Consider the following 24,729-nt stretch of genomic DNA (forward strand, 5'->3'; position numbering starts at 1 on the left):
CAACTGCAGCTGCTCTAAAGGCAGTAAACAACCATAAAATATTTAAAATAATATAAAATAATATTTATTTTGTCTTTTTGCCTTCTACTGTTTTCAATGTAGTTGACTTTGTCGGTTGTTTTCAAGTGAGTTAGGGATCTGATATGCTGTATATAAATATTTAGCATAAATAAATATCATATAATTGGCTGTCCAGAAGTTTTAGAATGTGACAGTTGCATATGGTTGCCCTTGAACTCGTTTAAGTGTTGATTTTTTGTGTTTGGAGGAAGGCTTGAAAGTGATTGATAGCGATTGCTTTCGAATTTTGTTTGTAGAGTATGTATTTTTATTTAGTATTTTGTGGGAATATATTGCATTGCCGACAGGCGTTTATAGCAACGGATTATGAAGGTCTTTAATACTTTTTATAACTTCTCTTTTTATGTCCATCGTTAATAAAAAAATATGAAATATCGTTGCGAATATTTAAAATAAATCTTTATTTTCAAAACTCATATTTTTTGTATAAAAAATTACAAATTTCAATATTAAATTATTTTATAATATTTATCCTCTATTTCCTTTGCAGAAAAGCCACACGTCAGGTTGTTGATGCCTGGCTCGTTTCACATGCCACCACAGCTGGCAATGATGTCTCGCTGACTGGCTCACCTACACATACAAACGGTCAGAGTTGCTCATCACGCGGTGGCTCGGGCGCAACAACGCCAGTGAGGTAAGTCGATGTCGATGAGTTTATATTTTAGCGAAAAATATTTTTGATTTAAAAACTGGAATATCCAAGCATTAATTAATATTGTACAGAGTAAATTTTCCTGGAAAAAAATACCAAAAATATTTTTTTTTATTATTTTATGATAGTTGAAAATGTTTGTATACCTTTCATGAGAAAAACCAAAATGAATCACAGTTCATTAGCGCACATTCATTAAAAATTTCATAATAAAATCACTGTTGTGGCTTCTTGAAAGTGATATAATCATTGAGTTAAAGATGATATTAGTTCATTACTTAGGTTTTTGGAACTTTACTCTGCATGGTATATGCATATATATACCATATATACACATCTTTGACACATAGCCCAAAATTTATGTAAAATTAATCTCAATATGCTCTTCATATAACAGCATACAAGCACTTATCAATAACAACCGCTAACTGCTGGCCACAGAGCAGACAACTCTCAGGCTGTGTGTGGGTGTTTTATTATGCGTACAGCTAGACCACTCCAGGCAAACGCAATTGACATCCTTTTAATGAGAAATTTGTGATATTGCCCCAACAGATTATGCTATTATTAAATAAGTGCTAAATATAGAAGACTTCAAATATATTTCCATAGCAAATAGACACCTACTACACACAGTTATGAGCACGCACTGTCTCATATCGCAGAACCGTTGTTTTGACCTATGCAACGAGCATATTTTGTGCTCTAGCCTTTTCTCCACTACTACGCTTGTCATACTTTTATGAGCTTGCTTGCTTTAGACACCCTAACTGTTCGTCGACAGCTTGTGGTTGCTGTTGTTATGCTGCCAGTTGGCTTGTTGTTGTCTATGGTCGATTATCTACAGTTGATTGTCCTCTCCATTTCAACGCACAGCTGTTTGCTGTTTGGTATTTAATAAATGTACAACAGCAACAGGTCCGGCGACCCATGCAAAACAACTCGGGCTACACATCGCACATGTGTATGTATGTGTGTGTGTGTGTCATTATTGGCCTGCCTTATAGCCTGGTGTTAGTGCGGCATGGCTTGGCAGTTGTTGAAGTGTATGCTGACATTCTGTTTTCATGTTTTTTTTCGTTTTGTTTTTTGTTTATATATATTTGCTTAGCCATTTTGTTGAGTGGCAGGCAGGCAATATTAGCAGATAAGTAGTGTAATGGCACGGAAAAGTCGAGTTGCTAACCGCAAAAACGAAATGATTTCAGTATGGCCTCAAACTAAACTCGTTCCAAAGGCGTTCTTATATATTCTATATTTTATATATATATTTGTTGTTGAGCATCCTGTTGCGGTTGTGATATGTGCGGGCTTAAGTTCAATGGTAGATAAGTAATTTAATGCTTTAAGAGAAACTAATTTATACATATGGTGTCAAATTTATAAACATATATCGAAAATAGGTGCTTCTTTTCTTCCTTGGATGGGTCTATTTCTTCTCTAAATAACGGCGAAACTACAGAGCCACCATTTTGTTTAAAACTTTGGTAGAATATATAAATAAATTTGAGATTCAAGTGATTTTTCAATGCTTAGAGTGCTGTTAATGAAAATATATATTATAGCTCTGCGCAAAGATGATTTTTAAGTTTTGAGTTTTGTTTGCCTTTCATGAAAATAATTTCAGAATAAATAATTTTTTTTTCTAATTTTCGAAAGCAAGCAAAAATTTTTTTTTTTCATGAAAATATTTATTTTCAGAATAAAATATATTTTTTTTTAATTTTCTAAATATTTTTTATATATTCGTTTTTTTTTTGTCTTACATGACAATATTTTCAGAATAAAGTATTTTTTTTTAATTTTTGAAAGAATTCACTATTTTTTTTAGTTTTCGTTTTTTTGCCTTTCATGAAAATATTTTCAGAATATAATTATTTTTTTTAGAATAAAATATTTTTTTTTATATTTTTGAAAGCATTTACAATTTTTTTTTTTAATTTTCTTTTTTTTTCCTTTCGTGAAAATATATTCAGAATAAAGTTTTTTTTTTTTAAATTAATTTTAGAAAGCAATCGCAACATTTTTTTTTTATTTTTTTATAAATTTTATTTTTCAAATTTGGTCAAATTATTGCCTCTCTGTACTATATATAAGACCATCACAATCTTTAACCATCAATTATTGCACAATAAATATGACTTATTAATTAATTAAAATTTATTTCTCTATTTTTCAACCCTTCTCTTGCATGACGCCGCTCCACTCTGAACTGAACTGGTTGATTTGTAATAATAATTTCTCTGAATGTCGTTTGGCCGTGTTATTCTTGGCATCACTGGAAATTCAACAACACTCGCTGCGCACGTGAACTCAACCGCTACCAACAACACATTCCACCAACAACAAAAACAACCCACCTCTACGTTGATGACTATGGGTTGAATGGTAAATTGGAATGCTTTTTACAGAAAAATATCAGCACATGAATTTGAACGCGGCGGTCTGCTGAAGCCAATTGTCAACACCATTGACGGTACACCGACATTCTTAAGTGTAGGCACACAAAATGATTGCTCAACAAATAGCAGCAGCAATATTGGTGGCGGCGGCGGTGGCGGCGGCGGTGTCGGTTATAGCATTGGTGGTAGTAATGGCAATAATGGCATTGGCACTGTCGGTGGCAACTATAATGCTGCCAATGGCACGAGCACACTGGCTGCTCATCACTATCATCATCATCATCATGGACAGACGACGCATGGCTACGGCACAATGGGCTACTATCGGCCGCAACGTTTGTCACGCAACGAATTGAAGGCGCTGGATGAAAAGGAGCTCATTTTTGAACTGGTAAGGTATTGTCTCATTGTCTCACAGCACTGTCTATGCACGGTGGACAACATTAACGAAGTGTAGTGAATGAATACATTAACCGTTGCACGTTGTTGTTAGTACGGGCAGGCCAGTTTAGGGGTTTGGGTAGTGCTTAATTAAAGCGCTTGCCATCACATAAAAGCAATTGCGAATTTCAGTTTGCCAAAAACAACAACAACAACAACAGCTGACTGTGGAAATTTTGTACTCAGCCGAAGCATGCGAAGTGTTGCGTGTTCGCTGGCCCTTGTAATGGCTTAGTTTGCCATTAATAGTGGTGTCTATTGTTGTTGTTGTTGGCGCTCGTATTGGTATTTTGAGTAGCAAGTGTATTTTTAGTATTTTCGGTTGATGAAAGGCTTCGTGTTTCGTGTTTCGTTATTGAGCTATTACTTATAGGCGGCACTGGTTATGAGTTGGCCTAGTCAACGGAGGGTGGTTGCGTATACGCCACGTGCGCACGCAAAGTAAATATCGGTTGTTTTCGGGTGAAAATTTTGATGTTGCATATGCTTAGGCGCACAGAAGTAACACTTTTTTCGCATATAAAAATATATGAGCTATGGTTTTAGTAAATTTTAAAAATTTAATTTTATTTAAAAAATGATGTTAATTATTGGTAAACTCTATCGAGAAAATATAAAATACATATTTTTTGTCTTATGAAATTCTATTACAATTTTTAATGCGAGTTTTCTCCCTGATATTTAAAATGAATTCCCTAACTTAGAAACATTGCCAACTCTGCCTTTATATTAATTTAGTCTAGAGGGAGAGACACCCTCCTTTCAGCAAAGCGCCCTTTATTTGTACTTTTTAATTAAGGAAAAAAAGGAAAGTATTATAATTTCCGCGCATTATTCTACAAATAAAAATATCAATTATTTTCATTTACTTATGCTTTATTCATTTGTTTTTGTCTTTTACAATTTCTCCCTTTTATGCTTCTCATATGAATGCCACATTTTCTCTCATCGCTTGCGGCATCGCTATTGTTGTCTACCAACACAATGGACTTTTACTACAACCACCACGACAACAATAATGATTACAAAACAACTACAACAACACACATATATGTATTAATTTCCTCATTATGAATCTCATCAACGTTGATGTTGCATTAATTTGCAAAAAAACAATGCAAAATAGGTAAAGGATATCTGCAACGAACTGGAAGTGCGTACATTGTGTCATAAAATACTGCAGAATGTTTCAATATTATTGAATGCAGATCGTGGCTCATTGTTTCTAGTGCAGGGCCGTTGCAATACCGGCAATGATGGACCAAAGAAGTGAGTAAACAGGAAAAGTGTGATTTTATTTGTATGTATGTAGTATGATTATAATTTAAAATAAATATTATGATTTTGAAAAAAAAATTTGATTATATAAAATAATTTATTATAATATAGGTGTTAAATATTAAAAAAAAAAATTCGACTAACAAAAGAAATTTCCAAAAATTTTAAAATTTTCTAATAGTATTTGTTACATTTATTTTCAATATTTTTTTTATTTTATTAAATTAAATTATTAAAATAGTTAATTTTTATGTTTAAAAAATATTTAAATTTTTTTGATAGAAAATTTTTATTTTTTTTGTTTTAATATTAGTTACATTTATTTTCAATATTTTTTACTATTTTCTCTTAGTAAATTATTAAAATAGTTAATTTTTATGTTAAAAAAATATTTAAATTTTTTTGATAGAAAATTTTTATTTTTTTTTAAATATTAGTTACATTTATTTTCAATTTTTTTACTATTTTATTAAATTAAATTATTAAAATAGTTAATTTTTATGTTAAAAAAATATTTAAATTTTTTTGATGGAAAATTTTTATTTTTTTTTAAATATTAGTTACATTTATTTTCAATTTTTTTACTATTTTATTAAATTAAATTATTAAAATAGTTAATTTTTATGTTAAAAAAATATTTAAATTTTTTTTTGATAGAAAATTTTTATTTTTGTTTTAATATTAGTTACATTTATTTTCAATATTTTTTACTATTTTCTCTTAGTAAACTATTAAAATAGTTAATTTTTATGTTAAAAAAATGTTAAAATTTTTTTTTTTGATAGAAAATTTTTATTTATTTTTTTAATATTAGTTACATTTATTTCGAATATTTTTACTATTTTATTTAATTAAATTATTAAAATAGCTAATTTTTATGTTAAAAAAATATTTAAATTTTTTTTGATAGAAAATTTTTATTTTTGTTTTAATATTAGTTACATTTATTTTCAATATTTTTTAGTATTTTCTCTTAGTAAATTAACAAAATAGTTAATTTTTGTATTAAAAAATATTTAAATTTTTTTTTATATAATATTTTTATAAATTAATTATAATTTAGCTTACGTAGATTATTTTTTGATTTGAAAGTCAAAAACAACTATAAATATTGCTCGATAATATGTTTTCAAAAGATTTTATTTTTGCTTAGAATATTTAATTTTTTCTTTGCGGCATAATTAATTTGTATATTTGTCTACAAGATACTCATTTTATAATCCTCTCTCTCACACTTTTTTCTCAGATGTCTCGTCTCTAAATTGTTCGACGTTTGTCCACGCAGCACCGTGGAAGAGATGGAACAGCAAGAGGAAGTGCGCGTTGCTTGGGGGTCAGGCATTGCTGGACATGTCGCCGAGAGCGGTGAACCGGTTAATATACCAGATGCATATCAGGTAAGCAAGTTATATTGATATATTGACTATTAGTTTGGTTTTTAAATAAGAATTCTTTAAGCTGATACATTCTTTAAAAGATTTCTCAATATGAACTTTTTTTTTGAGTTATATCATCTTTATTTCAAAGCGTATACTTAAATGTCAAATGCCAAATGTCAAAAACATATGTTTGCACTGACAGCTGATTTGACAGCTATACCTCTAAGAGATTCAATACGATTAAAAATGACATTTATATATTTATATCACTTGTTTAGTCACTTAAAAGCTGAAATTTCTGAGAATTTATAATATTCTGTTAATACCGTGCGGTAATATGCCGAAATATATATATTAATGTCTTTCCATGAAAATTCTACATAAATAAATACACTTTAGTACTTCGAAAAGCCAAATTTCATGTGATAGCGCACTCTTCAACTCAACTCTTCTTACTCACTTATGTTTCTACATATGCATGTAACAGTTAAGAATTTGTGTACTTTTATCGCTACTTCCGTTATGACACCACTATATGTGTGTGCATCATTAATCATATTTATACGAGTGGCATTTTTGATTTACGAATCAAAGTAAAATTTTAACAGCACCAAGTTCCGGTCAGTGACTATTTGTCATTGTACACTTTTTGATTTCTTCACTTGTTCAGTTAGAAAACGATGGCAGGAAACGAAATAAAATCTCAAAGCGAGCTACACTTAGATTTATGTACATAACTTGGCTTTGTAAAGTAATACTTGCAACTGCTTGCTACTTCTGCCGCGCTTCAAGCTACTTCACAAGCAGACGTACAAGAGTGAAAGATTAATGATGGATTTTAATTTTTTTACATTTCGTTTGCTTTCAATTCACTGCAATACTTGTGTGTGTGCGTGTACTCTTTTGGCCCGAACAGCATAAGTAGTAAAGCAGTGAAAAGAATTCTAAAGCTTTAGCAAGCGCTTAGTTGGCTTAACGAGTTGTGGTGTAAGTTCATTGTGCCATTAATCTGCTTGAGCCTGAGAGTTGAAATTGTATGCATAAGTGTATTTGTTATTATAAACTTAAAAGTAATGGCGGTATTAAAAGCTATCTAACATAAGCGAGTAGCGAAACGAACATATAAAATATGGAAATTGGTTTAAAATATAGAAAATACATGCTGGTACATTGAAGAAATCGTCTTGGAACTAATTCAAACTCTTCAACTCAACTCTTTATTTATTTTTTGCTGGTCACTTGTTTATTTGTAGTATGAGTAGCCAACAGACACTACCAAGTGACTTAATTAAACAGCCACACCTTATCATTCTTATAAATATGTAAGCTCAACGTGCAACTAAACGTGAGCCTATCAAATGTATATAGTCATACAATAGATATCTGTTGGCAATATTAAAAAAACAATATTGATAAGTTAGCAATAATAAAATGTAACACTCCACCAAACACTGATAAGCCCAAGCGGCGGTGCTGTTGGTGAACTCAAAGTAAATACAAATTTCGCTTTAATACATTGTACTTGGAAGCATATACATATTTACATACTTATGTCATACAATTGCTTGCTAATTTTTAATATACCACATTATACATACATATATACATATTTATATATATTTACATATATATGTATATATCAACATTATAAATATTCAAAACTCAAGCACACGTTGATAGCGCTATCGACTGATGTTCATTAGTGATTATGATGTAGCTGTTGAGCGCTGTACGCGTCATCCATATGCATTTAAACACATGCATATCAATATATATATATATATATAGTGTGTGCGTTCGTGCGTTTGTTGGGGTTTTTAAAACGCGTGAGTAATTGCCTCTTCTGCGAAAGCGGTGTGCCGTGCATGATGATTACCTACTTACTTTCTTGATTGGCTTGTGAGCACATGCACGAGTGTGCTGTAGTCAGCGGTTGCTACGGAAGGAAATGAGGAAAATGATGAACCGATATCAATTATAAATTTTACATATTAATTACACCGTCAGTTTTCGTAATTATTTAATAAGTGAGGATTATGTGTGAGGAAAGCAGGTTTTTCTTTATTACATGCATTTATATCGGGCGGCGGTGAGAGTCAGCTGATTGGGTGATATTACAGTATTATATAGATATCATTTTAAGACAGTTTAAGTATTTAATAGTAATAATGGCTGGAAATGAAAAAGTCCCCAATGCAGTAGAAAAACTTATATATTATATATAAAGATTACCGGTCGTTCTTAGTGACTTGGTTGACCGTAGGGCACTGCAATCACTATGTAGGAAACAGTAAATTAACTCTTGGTGCTATTTTTGAGCGTTCACGCTTTTCTGAAGTATCTTGAGCAAAGTTGGCTGCGGTTATTTGAAAAAACTGCATTCTTTACAAAGAGCTCATTCATTATGAAGCATATTTCTAGTTTTCAAATCGATTTCCTCGCATTGAAACAAGAATTATTAATGCTGCTATTATTGCTTTTAAGTCATTTTCACAATTTAGCGAGCGTTCTTTTGGCACTCTCTAAACGATACGTGGTCTATAATTTTTTTTATGATATAAATTTTCATACATACCCTCTTTCTCTTCTAAACTACTTACTTTAATCTTCGCATTTTATCTCTGAAATGATGTAACTCTTCACTGATCTCCTTTTCGATGGAAACACATTTTCATGGTATAATTTCTTAACATATAGTATTGTGAGTCAGAGACTACATTTTTAAAGCTGATTGATTGATTTTTAAAACTTCCAACTTAATGGTAACGTTGCCTATTCCAACTAAGAATAAGTAGTGAAAGTGTCAATAAGGTTCTCATGCTTATATCATTTATAGCTTTATGCTTTAATCTATATAGGTTTTCAAATATATCCCTTCCGCTTTTTTTACTCTTTATTCATTGCTTTATAGAAAAATGTTACGGTAATCGGATTTAGTTCAAATATGCGTCGTTTCGTTCGATAATCTGTTTCCATCTAGACGGCAACTTCATAATGTCTGGGCTATATGGTGGATACGATAAAACCTTCCATTCGAGTTCCCGTAGCTTCTGACGTGTCATCAACGTAGTGTGTGGTCTGGTGTTGTCCTGGTGGAACACTACACCCTTCCTGTTGGCCAATTCTGGACGCTTCTGATCGATCGTCTGCTTCAAGCGGTCCAGTTGTTCGCAGTAAATGGTAGAAATAAGCGTGTGGCCATATGGAAACAGCTCATAGGGGATGATTCCCTTCCAATCCCACCAAACACACAGCACACACATCTTCCTGGCCGTAAATCCCGGCTTGGCCACTGTTTGGGACAATTCACCGGCCTTCGACCACGACCGTTTTCGCTTGATATTGTCGTATGTGATCTATTTTTCGTCGCCAGTCGCCATCCGCTTTAAAAATGGGTCGAGTTCGTTCCGTTTCAGCAGTATATCGCAGGCGTTGATTCGGTCCAGAAGGTTTTTTTGCTTCAAATCATGCGGCACCCAAACATCAAGCTTTTTGGACTATCCAGCCTTCTGCATATGGTTTAAAATGGTTTGGTGACTAACTCCCATCTCCTAGGCGATGGCATGAGATGCCACTTGGCGGTCTAACTCAATGTTTTCCATCATTTGATCGGTATTCGTCGTCATAGGTTTTCTGCTAGCTAGCTTATCCATGGTGTCGTTTTCACCCGCTCTGAATCGTTGAAACCATTCTTCCCCAGTTCGAAGTGATAGAGTACCATCTTCCAAAACACCAATAATCTCTCGGAACGTTTCTCTAGCGGATTTGCCTTTAACGAAGGAAACCTTTAAAATAGCGCGAATTTCGTTAGTGAACTCCATGTTTACACGTCTATAACTGTGTAACGCAATATCCAAACTAATCATGCATAGCGTCATTTTGTAGGTTATGTCAAGACCTTTCAAAGATGTATAGTATTGCCAGATACGAGCTCTATAGCGCTTTATAAATAGCCGTGAAATTCAAAATGCAAAAAGGCGGAGGAGTTATTTGACAACTTTTATTATAAATATATTCTTACGAAAATTATTTTATTTTTAATATACAATTTTTTCAATATTTAAATATACTAAAAAACCTTAAAAAGCACTTACAACTAAAACACTTCCTTTCTTTTCCTCTTTATCTCCCACACAGGATGAGCGCTTCAATGGCGAAATCGACAGCATAACTGGCTACCGAACGAAAGCGCTACTTTGTATGCCCATTAAGGATTCATCGGGCGATGTCATCGGTGTGGCGCAGGTCATTAATAAATTAAATGGTGAATGCTTCACTGAGGCCGATGAGAAGGTAAGCCAGCGACGATGCACAGATAAGCAATAAAATTTTATGTATAAGTAAGTTACTGTGCTAGCGAGAAAAAGCCTGGCACATAAAGTGCCGTTAAAGAAGTGCTTTCTATTGGCAATGTGTTTCAAACACCCACAATTCTACAACTACTAATTTGAAATGTATGCGTTGAATAAACGTACTTTTGTTTGAATATATGTATATATGTGCGCGTTGTACTCCTATATAGTGCAGCTTTCAATTTCTCAGAAGACACTTAAATTTTTTATGACACTCACTTGTTGTGCACAGTTTTATTACGCGCTATTTTGCTCCAACTTCAATATATATATATATATATACAAAACGACAAGAAGAATCATATGGCTTTATACTTGTCTTTCACTTGCTGCGCGCACTACCACTACAAAAAAAGTAGAAACGCTCTCGGGTGAATTGTTGCAAACTTTTCACATTCACATTCCAGCGCATTAACCATTTTCCGGTCGATTCCTTTCATTGGTTTCGCGCTTTGTTGGGTCACACTTCACTGGTGGATGCTTGGCGTGCGTAATGCGAACTCAAACTCAAACTCAAACAGAAGATTTTTTATCGCCTTATTTGTCTCCGAGTGTAATGTTTTCATTTTTATTGACACTGAAAAATCTCGAAAAGACAACTTTCTTTTAACAACTTTTTCGCACTTAAAATTTAATTTTGTCACTAAAAGTTTGCCATTCTCGCCGGCTGACACGTGGTCGCCGGACACGGAGCTGAAAGAGCTGCAGCATGAAGTAGTTTTCCACGTTGTCGGATTTAAATAGACAATTAAGTTTTATGGGTGAAAAATATTTACAAAAGCGAAGAAACTTGCAAAGTTTTATGAAAAAATTCGAAATTCATAACGGTACTTGGCAGAACAAAAATAATAACAGTAAATAATATTTATTAAATTTTTAATATTATTCAATATTGTACTCAATTAACTTTACACTCACACTTTTCTCACTTTTTTCTCACTCGCTTCCACTCTCTCTCTCTCACTAACTCTCTATTTTGCTCTTTCTCCAACTCACTAAAACGTATTTGTTTTCCATTCCCTCCCTCCAGGTCTTCGCCTCTTACCTGCAATTCTGTGGCATCGGCTTGCGTAACGCTCAACTTTACGAGAAATCCCAATTGGAAATTAAACGTAATCAGGTCTTACTCGATTTGGCGCGTATGATCTTCGAAGAGCAGAGCACCATTGAGCATATGGTATTCCGTATACTAACACACATGCAGAGTCTCATACAGTGTCAGCGTGTACAGATCTTGTTGTTGCACGAGGCATCGAAGGGCAGCTTCTCGCGTGTGTTTGATTTCGAAGCGAATGATCTCAGTCAAGAGGAGAATACGTCACGTACGAGTCCGCATGAGTCACGTTTCCCCATAAATGTGGGCATCACCGGCTATGTGGCAACAACTGGTGAGGTGAGTAAACTGTTGTTGTGTAATTGTTTATTAGTTAGAAATATGAATATAAAAGGAATTATAAAATGCAGGGTTGCCATCGATTTTTTTTGTTAAAAAGGGTGGCCGCACTAATATTTTTTAAAAATAAAAAAAAGTTATTTCATAATTAAGAATTCATAATTTCAGTTGAAGGGTAACTCTATTTTATTTATTTTTTGTTAAAATGGCAACTCTGTTTGCAATATCATTTAAATATATATATTTTATCTAAAATCCTTGCCTTCCAACACTCTCTTTCCTCTACCCCGCAGACTGTGAACATACCAAATGCTTATGAAGATGATCGCTTCGACGCCAATGTCGATAATGAGGGCAACTTCAAGCACAAGTCCATATTATGTATGGCAATCAAGAATTCACTGGGTCAAATAATTGGCGTCATACAATTGATCAACAAATTTGATGATCTGGTGAGTAAAGAAAACAACAAAAATATATATTTTTTCTTAAACCATTATTATTTAATCTCTCGCCTTAGAACTTTACCAAAAACGATGAGAACTTCGTCGAGGCATTCGCCATCTTCTGCGGCATGGGCATACACAACACCCATATGTACGAGAAGGCGATCGTGGCGATGGCCAAGCAAAGCGTCACACTGGAGGTGCTGAGCTATCATGCATCGGCAACGATTGATGAGGCGCATCGCTTGCGGGTGAGTCTGAAACGTTATATTAGCTGAAATCAATTAAACTGAATGAAAGTGGTTGACAATATACAATATACCCCCTTAACTTCACTCCTTTCGACTTGTCAATTCTGTTTTGCGGCAAATTGCTTAGTCAGCTGCCAAAGCGTTGGCAATTAATTTTATCTCTGACAATTTCCAGCTAGTGCATTATAATTTATTGTTGCTGCATGACACATGCTTACTGCAACTGACACGTGTACCCATTTACGACGGGTATCTGTGTAGTATGTGTATGTATGTGCTTGTAATTGCATTTCAATGCACAGCTCATTCGCTCTTTTGTCAAACGCTTACTCGGAAGATGTTATGTTATGTGCATGTCATGTTGCTGTGTACAAGACATATCCAATTTGACCTCAATAACCATATTTGATTGAAGCACAAATGCATATTTGCATGCGGTCCACAAGTGTATTGGTCAATATATACATATGTGTGCTTTGTATATATGCACAGCACTGTATTTGCAAATTTGTGTTCGAATATTTTGTATTCCTTTGGCATTTGTAATCATCTTGTTGCGGTTTGTTGACATTTGCATGCGGTCTTTTGGATGAAGATTCAAATTAAATTTATGTGAAATGATTTTGTGGTCGAAATAAATGGAAATGTATTTATTTTTGAGTCAGTTGTTGTTAGTGAATCCAATTGATGTTCACTTTTTTGTATTGTGAGTATGAATTAGTAGAAATGTTCATATAAGGTTAAAGAAAATTTTCTAAAACTTAGTCCAACTTCGGAAAAATGTATAGCGTGTTATAATATGAACCCTATAAATTAAAAAGAGAAACACTTTAAGGTTTCTTAATCCAAATGACCTGGTTCCAGTTCAGATCTAACCTATATAGTAACATTCCTTAGAACTTTTCAATATTTTCTGTCGTTGAAAGTCTTTATATATGCATTACCGTAAGTTTGCTCTATTTTGCTCTTGAGTATACGGTAAAAAGATAAAATTATTCAAGCTGTTTAAAAATTTTAAGAAGATATATCAAATTGTGAATCAAGTTTTCTATATATCATATTCCAATAGAAGGTAATGTTAACACAATCTTCCAAATTTATATATTCGCCTAAATGTAGGCAACATTTATGAAATAAAAGTATTATTAGCATACAGTTAAGCGACTATACATATTTTGAAGACTTAAAACCAAGGTCAAATAAAATGATTCTAAATGGAAGAGTAACTATTGTGAAAGGGTTACATAAATATATACACATACCGTAGTAATAGAGGGTCCAGTAGATTTGAGATTAAAGAAGCATTTCGTGACAAAAAATTTATTCGTCAAATTGAAGATTACCCGAGTTTTATTGCTGTTATAAATATATAATATATCTACCTCAACGAGGACTTAAATCCAATACTTTCTAATGAGTACTCACACTCTCAAAAAACTCATCTAAAATATTCGCCTAAGAAGGTTCTTTAGTCAAATTCTACTTGGTAATATCAAAGCTTCTAGCAAAGAGGTTCTTCCATAGAAGAAATTTCTTTCTTATTTAAATCTTGAATAAGTTTTGTGTTCTCCACCTTTTGGCCAAATTTCCTAATTACTATTAAAGTCATTCGCTAACATTCCATTTCTGTAGTAGTATTAACGAGCGTCATTTAGCAACAAATGAATGTATATGAGCTCGTTATAAACGCAATTAGCTTAAAAGGACATGTATCTAGGGAATCATAACTATCATTTTAATTACCAAAAATAATAGAAACTGCCAACTAACACGCACATAGTAACACTAAAGCCAGAAATGAACAAAAGCGAAGTCGTAAAAAGGAAGCCATTTAAGCATAAACATAATTGATTGACTGACTTGTTGTTGGCACACAAAAACGTGCCACTTAAGGATTTCTTAGTAGCCAGGCAGCTGTGGCAAACGAAATTCGCGCTGAGTATAGATAAATGAGCGCACGTTATTTGATAAGAGCGAGAGCATAAGACTGGAAAGACCTGGTATTGGAGTATGTATATACATTTGTGTGAAATAATTATGAAATAATATATAGTTGTTGGGTTTTCTTTAACTGTTACACTAATTCTTACTTTCTTACTTCTCTCATCGCCCTTTAAGAGCTGTCTAGTGCCTAGTACACATTTATGTTTGTAATTGTGCTCTACATATTTCAAATGCGGTTATGTTTACAACTACAATTAAAAGTTTGTGGCTTTTCGTCTGACAATTTCACTTTAAATGCGAGCATTGTGCGTGTAGTTAATAGCCTCTGGGTCGCTAAAACTTCAATAAATATGCAAACGAAGTCATTATTGTCAAGCTTATCCATTTCCTTATTGGATTTTTAGTAGTATTAGTGCTTGTTGCGCAATGTGAAGGCAATAAAATGAAGAACATAGTGTTGTTTTTGGGATTTTTGGTTGTTTTTGACTAAACTAATTTCCGTTAAGTGGTAGACAATTGAAAAGTAAAGTCCGCTCTCGACGAACAAATGCCAAACTCTAGAAGTCCCTCATCATTCCTATCCTACTTTATGGTGTAGAAGCTTGGACGATGTAACATCCGTTGAGACGGCACTATTAATTTTCGAGAGGAAGGTTTTTGCTGTAGATTTACTGTCCTTTAAACATTGGCAACGGCAGACGATGGAATTATGAGCTGTATGTGTTATGTAGTTTAGCGAATAAAAAGACAGCGGCTACGCTGGCGAGGTCATGTTGTCCGAATGGACGAAAGCACCATAGCTCTGAAAGTGTTCGATGCAGTACCCGCTGGTGGAAGCCGAGGAAGAGCGAGACCTCCACTCCGTTTGAAGGACTAGGTGGAGAAGGACCTGGCTTCACTTGACATTACCAATTGGCGCTAAACTGCCAAAACGAGGAATAAATGGCGCGCTGTAGTGGACTCGGCTGGACTAACCATTCAAGAAGAATGTTGACGTTGGATGTGTGTGAAAAAAAACGAGAGAACTCCTCTTCTGTAGCAAAGACGACCAAAAAATATCTGGAAGTGCTCGAGTTCGGCTAATAGACATTAAGAGACCACTCTTGGTTACTCTTCCAAGACTTCTGTTGCCTCTAAACTCCAATTTGAACATGTCCTTCTAAATAAATGGAAATCATAAGTCGTATAAGGTCCCAACGGTGGCCACTCTTATCAATGCTTTGGTAGAACGATGCTCCTGAAACTTATATAATTTGTAATAGAGAATCCGAACGGCCTCACAAATTTCGAATTTAATTCCAGCACCATCTAATAATATCTCTTTTATTTCATTGCAGCGTCTGCGCGTGCCATCAGCTGCGCATTTCCGGTTACATGATTTCCGGTTTGATGATATACACTTCGAGGATGATGATACATTGAAGGTAAGCACCTGAAATAATACCATAGAAGACTCAACATTTTTCTAATAATAAATTAACATTTTATTTACTATAATATATTTTTTTATTACATTCCCAGGCCTGCCTTCGCATGTTCCTCGATCTGGACTTTGTTGAGCGTTTTCACATCGACTACGAGGTGCTTTGCCGTTGGCTATTGAGCGTTAAGAAGAATTATCGCAATGTTACTTATCATAATTGGCGACACGCCTTCAATGTGGCACAAATGATGTTCGCCATACTAACGGTATGTATGATGAAATTTTTTTTAAATGGTGAATATGAAATTGGCAAAGGCTTAGTTTTATTTTACTTTTTATATTTTGTTGCTGTAAAGTTTCTAATTTATTTGCTTTTTTCAAAATTTTTTGGGTTTTAAAAATCATTTTGCAAGAGCTTACAAACATAATTTAGCTTCAGCTTAAACATTCCCCTCCACACAAATAAATTTCTCGCATGCAATTTTTCTCGCTTCACGAAATCAATCTTACTTTTAAAATTATGTAGTTCTTTAGTTTCTACAATTTTTTGTTGGAATTGCCAAAGTTTATTTTTTGCTTTTGATTGATTAATCAAAGATTTCCCATAATGGACAGGCGACGCAATGGTGGAAGATTTTCGGTGAGATCGAGTGTTTGGCATTGATTATTGGTTGCTTGTGTCACGATTTGGATCATCGGGGGACTAACAACTCCTTCCAGATTAAGTAAGTGCTTTTGGTATAAATTCTTTAAAATGGTCACCCTAACTGTAATTTAATATCTTTATAGAGCCTCTTCACCATTGGCTCAACTGTATTCGACCTCCACTATGGAACATCATCATTTCGATCAGTGTTTGATGATTTTGAATAGCCCTGGCAATCAGATACTGGCAAATTTGTCATCAGATGATTATTGTCGCGTTATACGCGTGCTGGAGGATGCCATATTATCGACGGATTTGGCGGTGTATTTTAGGTGAGTAGCCAGTCACTTGAGACTTTTTAGATATCGTTATATAATATCTTTTTCTTTTTAGAAAACGTGGTCCCTTCTTGGAATCTGTGAAGGAACAGCCCCTCAGCTATTGGGAGGCTGATGAGCCGCGTGCTTTATTGCGTGCTATGAGCATGACTGTCTGTGATTTGTCGGCTATTACGAAGCCGTGGGAGATTGAGAAGCGTGTAGCCGATTTGGTGAGTTCGGAGTTCTTCGAACAGGGCGATATGGAGAAGCAGGAATTGAATATAATGCCCATTGTAAGTATACTTTGGAATTAACTATATAAGTAAATTAGTGTTCATTCATGAATCTTACTTTTTTTACAGGATATCATGAATCGCGAGAAGGAAGATGAATTACCAATGATGCAAGTCAACTTTATTGAATCCATATGCTTGCCAATTTACGAGGTGAGTTTCCTGCATTTCAATAAAGTTGTGAACAATAACAAAAAAATACCGTTTTCTCCTCTCCCAACCAGGCTTTTGCCAATCTCTCCGACAAACTGGAGCCACTGGTCGAGGGTGTGCGCGAGAATCGCGAGCATTGGATCGATCTGGCGCAACAAGTACAAAAGAAAGAAGAAAAGAATGCAATTGCCAACAACACAAATGGCTGCGCCGACACGATCAAGCAGAATGGTTGCATTTCGGATGGACGCACTGATGATCTGACTGACGAGAACGGCACGACAAACATAACGAACTGCGACAGCAATGCCGACGATGGCATATCCACAGGCGCTGAGTGTGATATCGACGAGCAAAGTGATGGCAAAAATCCACAAGAAATCGATAAATGCAACAACGATGACGATGATAATGACGAGGAGGACGTACATCTGTGCGCCGAGGAGGAGGAGGCGGCCATCGAAGCGGACGACGATGACTCCGATGTGGAGGCGGCACGTCATTCCAACGGCTGTTTCTCATCCGGCTCGAGTCGTTTGAGCACACCACCGCCGACCGGCGAAGATGAGAGTCTACCCACGTCGCCGATCAAGACGACACAGGCGAAACTGATTGCGGCAAATTTGAATAATCTTAATCAGCGCACACTCAAGTCGGCGGCACGCAACTGCTGTCGCAGCTGTGACTATATACGCTGCAGCAGCAATATGCGCAAGGCCTCGTCGCTCAAGTGCACCAAAGAGTTGCAGCAACAACAACAACAACAATTGAATACACAAAACGGCGGCGGCAACTGCGGTTACTACAGTCGCAGCGCGCCCGCCATGAGCGGCTGTGGTGTGACGAGCACTGCGGCTGGTCAACAAAATCACAGTGAGAGCCAGGCTACTCCGCAACACCATCATCACCACCAACATAACCACCACCACCATCGGCATCATCATCATCATCACCACCACCACCACAGCAATCAACATGCGTCACACACTGGAAACGGCGCCATCGGCACTGGCAACACCTCGAGCGGCGCCGAAAGTGATCGGATACCGAAAATTGTCGGTAAACTGGGCAACATTGACAGCTTGCAATATCTCGCGAGTGGTGGCAATGGCGCCGGTGATGCGCTGCTGCAGGCAAATGCTGGCAAGGCTGGCACACCGAATGGCATCGCCTTCACACCAAATGGTCATGTCATCCACTTCGCCGCCAGCGATGTACCCACGCTCGTCGTCTCGCCGACGGCGGCCACAACAACAACAGCAGCAGCGGTGACGGCGACAAGCGCATGTGATAAATGAAGCGTTTAAGCGAAGTGCGAGTGCGAAAGCTTTGTTGCAATTAGTGTGGTTATGTATTTAGTATGTACATACAGATGTAAGTGTATGCGCTGGTCATGGCTTCAAGTGCATATAATTGTAGTGAGAGCGCGGTGAGTGCGGCCATTTGTGGCTCAAATGCCTGCGCTTACAGTTCAACAGGAAGGCAAATATGCTAATTATAAGTAAATTTTTGACTAACGGTATTTGCTAACTGTATTGCAGTTGTTTCAGTCTTCGTTTGAGTGTTTTGTGAATCTATGTGCGCTGCTGTTTGGAGTTTGCAAAGGGGTCTTGAGTTAGAATTCGTCGACATTTCTCAGTTTTTTGCTGCTCATATTGATTTAGTGAGTCTAAATAACTGTTAAAAGCCATGTTGTTTAATGCTGAAAAGAGTTTGTGAACATTTATAAGGGTGTTTTGTAAGACTGTTCTGATGGTTTTGCAGTGTCTATTTGTATATAAGGCAACTTACAGACAAGCAAATACTAACTTTAACTATTTATTTTTGCTTAAACTAATTGAAAACTTAAAATATTTTATATTTTATGGTTCAAAAATAATATTTTGAAGAAGAGTTAATATTTAAATTTTTTTTTTTTAATTTTCAAAATTAATTTACTGTTTTTTAAATAATATTTTTTTTGAAAAAATACCTCTTTTCTGATAAAGTATACAAATATTTATATTTTATTTAAAATTATAAAAAATATTTCCATAAACTGAAATCAGAATTTTAGTTTTCAACATTAAAGCATATTAAAAATAGTATTTCTTTGATTTTTTGAAAAGTCTCCAAATAAAGTCTACCATAGAAGCGAGTATCAGGCGTAAGATTAAATAAACATGAGTAGTCAGCTTCATTCTTAGCACTATAATAAGCAACAAAAATCTAAATATTAAACAAAATACAAAATATCTAGCAAGCACCGAACAGTGGAGCAAACTCTGTATTCTCCACATAAAAAAAATAATAAATTATAAAAGTGCATACTGAAGCAGCAGAAAAAAAGCAAATACTAAATGAAATTAGCTGCAATTAATTAGCCAACTTCCTACACTATGTGTGTACAGTTATTAGAAACTTAACGTTGATTGATGATTTTTTGTATATACTATATATATATATATATATATATATATATATATATATATTTCCTTTACTCTAATTTTCTGCTATGTCTCAATAGTGATATGTATCTGAATGTGTATAAATTGATTTTTTATGTTTGTCTGTTTGTCTGTTTTTCTTACGTCATTAGTGTGTCTGTATATGTATAGCGATATTGTATTAGTTGTGTATAAAGCAGCATAAGAAACTCTTGAAAACATATGTAGTATTTACGCATACTAGTTCAATTTGTAGCATTGTCTTAGTGTTAGTTGAGTTTTGTTTACCAAAAATTATAAATATACGATGAAACAAATAGTTTAAGAGCAAGTTAAAATAAACCGCTAAACTTAAGTTGAAGTAAATTAAATGAGAAAGTGGAGTTGCAGTTGAAAATATAAAAAAATAATAAAAAATTATTTATTTGCTTATTGCAAGCAAAAATTGTTAAGAAATAAAAAAATAAATTTCTAAGCACTTTGCTAAACAACTCTCATTGCTAAAATAGTAGAAGTCAACTAGTGATTTAATTGATAAGTGTTGTGCTACTGCGCTAGCATATACGCACACCCACACACACGAGTACTGTAAATATTTAACACAAATCAGACACATACATACATAAATAGTTAAACATAAAACAGCAAGAAATCCTATATTTTCACAAGTTCGAATTTAATTACCATTAATAAATAAACATTTCATTTGAAAATGCAAAAAAATATAATAATTAATTTAAAAATGAAAATAAAATGTATTTAGCTGTAAGTGGGAATGAAATATTTAAACAAAAAAACATAAAAATGCATGCGCTCTTATGTGTATGTATGTATATGTGTTTGTAGTTCTCAGCAGAATGTTGATTAGCATAAAAACGTATTCAAAACAAGGCGCAAAAGAAAAAAAAAAATAATAAAAATAAATTTATTGTAATCATATGTAGTTGTACAACAACTGCTATTCCCAAGTCCCTCCCAAGTAGAAGCGCTTGAAATTGCTACAAAGTGAATTGATTAATTTTTAAATTAAAAGAATTGTATAAAGGATTTAAAGAGTCATGAACAGGAATTGTTAAATAAAAAATTAATAAATTAAGTAACAAAAAGGTAGCGAAGTGTTTGGAAATATCGATGAAAACTTAAAAAAAGTAAAAATAAAGAGGAAAAAATATTTATTTTAATAATAATTATAAAAAAATTAAATGAAAAAATAATTTATTTAAATTATAAAATAAAATAAAAATAAATTTTTTTAATTAAAAAAAATAAATTTTTTTTATTTATTTTTATTTTAATTTTTATTTTAATAAAATAAATAAAAAAAATGTATTTAAATTATAAAATAAAATAAAAATAAATTTTAATTATTAAAATTTTTTTAAATTTATAATAATGAAAGATTAAATTTTATTTTATTTTTATTTTTTTGAATTTATATTTTAAATCAATTAATTGTGTATTAAAAAATTTGGGAAAGCTGCTAAAAATAAAAAAAAATCTTATTTATTAAATTTATCAGATAAAATAATATTTTTTTTTTTGCAAAAATATAAGCAAAATCAAGCAAATTTTCTGCACTGCGCATTCAAAATAAATAAATAAATAATGTAAACCCTCTGCTTATAAATATAACATATTTGTGTGTAGAAATTACACTAGCATTAAAACGAAAACATACTTAGCTGTAAAATTATATAAGCACCACAAATTAATTCAAAGCTGTAGCTGTATGTATGTAAACATTTCAACTGCAAGAGAAACTCTACGTTTTCATGTATGTGTGTATTATTTTTAACTCTTTTCGTGAAATTTCACTGAATTATTAAGCAAAAATCTATGGAATAGCAATGAAGTTACACAAAAAATAAAATAAAAATTAAATATATGTAAATTATTAATTTATTTAGTGTGTTTGCCAACTATAGAGTGCAACGTGGAAACAGTTATAGAGAATAGCGCAAAACGTTAAAACAAAACAAAAAAAATAAATAAAAATAAAATGAAACTTTTATTGCAAAACCTACCACTTTAAATACATACATTTGTTTTATTTTCTGTGTTACATGTAAAAAAAACAGATTTTGTGTTCTTGTGTGGATATGCTATGAACATAACTGATGTTTTCTATTTCCAGTTTTATTGTTGCATTATACTCTACATTGCATTGAATAGCTGTGAAAATTTCCTTTCATATGACACCAATATCATCAAAATCGGTTCGGATTTATCGAAGTTATGAGCATTTAAAGAGTTTTGGTCCTCCACACTGAAGCTCTGCTCTGCTCTCTGCTCTGGTGGACAGCGCAGTTTTAAACAATGTGATTTTTGCAAAGTTCCAAATTGCCGATTTGTACTAGGCGCCCAGAAACGTGCAGCAGGTGGATGCCGGAAAAAAATGCCTGGTACATGTAGATATGTATGCCAGCTGATATAATATATATGTGCGTACGTATGTAAGCGGCAGGTGGGTGTCGGTATGTATGCATATATATGTACATATGGGTCAACGGATATGGGCATGACGGAAGTGCAGGTACCGGAACCGGAAATCCATCTCCCACCAACTTAAACCGGATGTCATCCGCCGGAACCGGAAGTACAGAAACCGGAAGTTGCATTGAGTTCAACTTCCGGTCCAGGCGAGCCACATCCGGTTTAGATTGGCGCCCGGTGGATTTCCGGTTCCGGTTTATACACTTCCGTCATGCCCATATCCGTTACCGGACGTACATCCGTTGTCCCATATGTACATATATATGCATACATACAGACACCCACCTGCCGCGTACATGCGTACGCACATATATATTATATCAGCTGGCATACATATCTACATGTACCAGGCAATTTTTTCCGGCATCCACCTGCTGTACATTTCTGGACGCCTAGTACAAATCGTGAAATTTGCAAAAATCAGAGTAAAACTGCGCTGTCCACCTGAGCAGAGCCCAAAGCAGAGCTTCCGTGTGGAGAACCAAAACTCTTTAAATGCTCATAACTTCGATAAATGCGAACCGATTTTGATGATATTGGTGTCATATGAAAGGGAATTTTAACAGCTAAGCAACTAGCGTATCCAACTTAAATTAAGTTTTATAGAAATTAGCAAAATCACAGGCATTTTGTGCAAAGCGCGAAAACACTGATCTTATCGAGCTCTTATGCTTATTATTTTTGAATTTTTGGTTGAATTGTGAACTCTCTAAGAAAATCTAGTTTCCACCCTACATAACCCCGAATAAAATTAGACAAATTTGTATTAGTTTGTATATATATTGTAGTATATTTAAGTATATTTCTTTATAAAATGTATTCAAAAAATATTACAAAAAATCGTAAGCTAAATAAGTTTTCGTACAACATCTTTTAGCAGTTGTCTAAGAACGAAATTAATGGTAAAGAACGTAAATATAATAAAGTCGTTCGATAAACTACACAGGCAAAATAAATATCGTGCAGGAATAAAAGAAATTTTACAAAACTTTGTGTAGAACGAAATGTAACTAAAAGATAAGAAGAAGAAGAAAATAGTATTTTGTTAAATAAAGACAGAATGAGGGATAGTGAAAGAGAGATATAGACATTTCTATATATATTATTTCTATTATGTCGTAGCATAGTTTTAGGCAGTTGAGCTTTATACATATGAAATTGAAGAGAACTGTATTGTACATAGTATATGCATAGTGGAAGACACAAAAGCAGTGTGAGGAGAATACATAATAATTGTTTTTACACTTACTTATGTATTACATTATTAAAAGCTAGAAGTACTTAAGTCTTTGAGGTTTCTACTTCCATTTCACTTAATTTTATGTTACAAGCAAACATTTAAAATCATTTTACGATAGATTCACTATACCCCCGCTCTTTGTGGGGAGCATAGAAAACTATACTTTGCATATATTAACACACTACAGTGCATGCCAAAAGTAGACGTAAGGCCACTGAGTGCTGTCAAATATATGTACATATGTGGGTATAGTGGTAGTAAGGTCTCATTAGGATTATTTACAATTAAATTTAATTAGTTATTGGCTGTTGGCGTTGCGCTCTTGCACTGAGAGCGGCGTTCTTCAGTGTTTACACACTTCATTTTGTTACTATTTTCCCTTTTGTTGCTAACTTCATAATTACTTTATTATTAATTATTAACAAATAGCTGCGCTCAGCTGCGTTGTCATTCATTTGCTTGCCTTCATCGCAACTTTCGTTCCGTTTCTACGTATATAAGTTAGTTAATGCTTTCGGGGCTTCTGTTGTCTATCTACATCTACAAGGAAGCAATGAATGGCGTTAGATCGGGGAATTTGAAGATGTTCTGTGGGCGAGAGCGTTGCACGCGCACTGGTGCCTGCACGGAGGCCTGGCGCGCCTGCGCAAAGTTGCCATTGCCATTCAAGTAGATGCCACACTGTGAGTTACAGACTTCGTCGCGTAGAATGGCTTCTTTGGGCCATTGGCGGATCAGTTGGCCGCAGTCGGTGATGCGTAGCGAGGCACATTGTGGCTGTAAGTAAGATACAAGATAAGTTGCTGCTGAAAATATTCAAGAAGCGTGTATATTTACCCCTTCGGTGGAGCACACACAGCTGGTACAGGGCGAGGGGAATGCCGATTCGCCGACACGCACATGTCTGTTGCCAATCTGGCAACCTTGTACGTTTTCACGCCATTGACTCAAATCAATTTGTGGCATTGAAGAGCAGGGTACACGTGGGTTGCTGGAAGAAAAAGTAAGAAAATTTAAAAATGATTATTTACGCTTCAAAATTAATATATTTAGTCTGTCTGTCTAAAACTATAAATGCCGGCTTCATTACTATCATAAAATATATTGCTCAAC

The 24,729-nt window shown here is 34.1% G+C and overlaps 2 protein-coding genes across 8 annotated transcripts in view; one reads left to right on the forward strand and one right to left on the reverse strand.

The window, feature by feature from the left end:
- Window positions 1-21,042, forward strand: part of LOC105219661 (dual 3',5'-cyclic-AMP and -GMP phosphodiesterase 11) — a 119,906-nt gene extending 98,864 nt beyond the window's left edge. For 6 of the 7 annotated variants that reach the window (XM_054227474.1, XM_054227475.1, XM_054227470.1 and 3 more), the window contains 15 exons: window positions 572-718; window positions 3,148-3,529; window positions 4,706-4,848; window positions 6,104-6,254; window positions 10,374-10,529; window positions 11,619-11,981; window positions 12,275-12,433; window positions 12,502-12,678; window positions 15,960-16,046; window positions 16,144-16,311; window positions 16,643-16,770; window positions 16,835-17,023; window positions 17,085-17,304; window positions 17,374-17,457; window positions 17,529-21,042. In XM_054227474.1, coding sequence (XP_054083449.1) covers window positions 572-718; window positions 3,148-3,529; window positions 4,706-4,848; window positions 6,104-6,254; window positions 10,374-10,529; window positions 11,619-11,981; window positions 12,275-12,433; window positions 12,502-12,678; window positions 15,960-16,046; window positions 16,144-16,311; window positions 16,643-16,770; window positions 16,835-17,023; window positions 17,085-17,304; window positions 17,374-17,457; window positions 17,529-18,755 — 3,781 coding nt within the window. In that variant the 3' untranslated portion in view covers window positions 18,756-21,042. The remainder of the gene's footprint in view (window positions 1-571; window positions 719-3,147; window positions 3,530-4,705; window positions 4,849-6,103; window positions 6,255-10,373; window positions 10,530-11,618; window positions 11,982-12,274; window positions 12,434-12,501; window positions 12,679-15,959; window positions 16,047-16,143; window positions 16,312-16,642; window positions 16,771-16,834; window positions 17,024-17,084; window positions 17,305-17,373; window positions 17,458-17,528) is intronic. The other variant, XM_054227473.1, reaches the window with a different exon arrangement.
- A 2,422-nt stretch (window positions 21,043-23,464) lies between these two features.
- Window positions 23,465-24,729, reverse strand: part of Pxdn_0 (uncharacterized) — a 39,364-nt gene continuing 38,099 nt past the window's right edge. Inside the window, exons 11-12 of the mRNA XM_054227476.1 lie at window positions 24,454-24,607; window positions 23,465-24,393 (exon numbers count right to left, since the gene is read on the reverse strand). Of these exons, the coding sequence (XP_054083451.1) occupies window positions 24,157-24,393; window positions 24,454-24,607 (391 nt within the window). The 3' untranslated portion in view covers window positions 23,465-24,156. The remainder of the gene's footprint in view (window positions 24,394-24,453; window positions 24,608-24,729) is intronic.

This window comes from Zeugodacus cucurbitae, chromosome 3, assembly GCF_028554725.1.
Source record: "Zeugodacus cucurbitae isolate PBARC_wt_2022May chromosome 3, idZeuCucr1.2, whole genome shotgun sequence".
NCBI lineage: Eukaryota > Metazoa > Arthropoda > Insecta > Diptera > Tephritidae > Zeugodacus > Zeugodacus cucurbitae.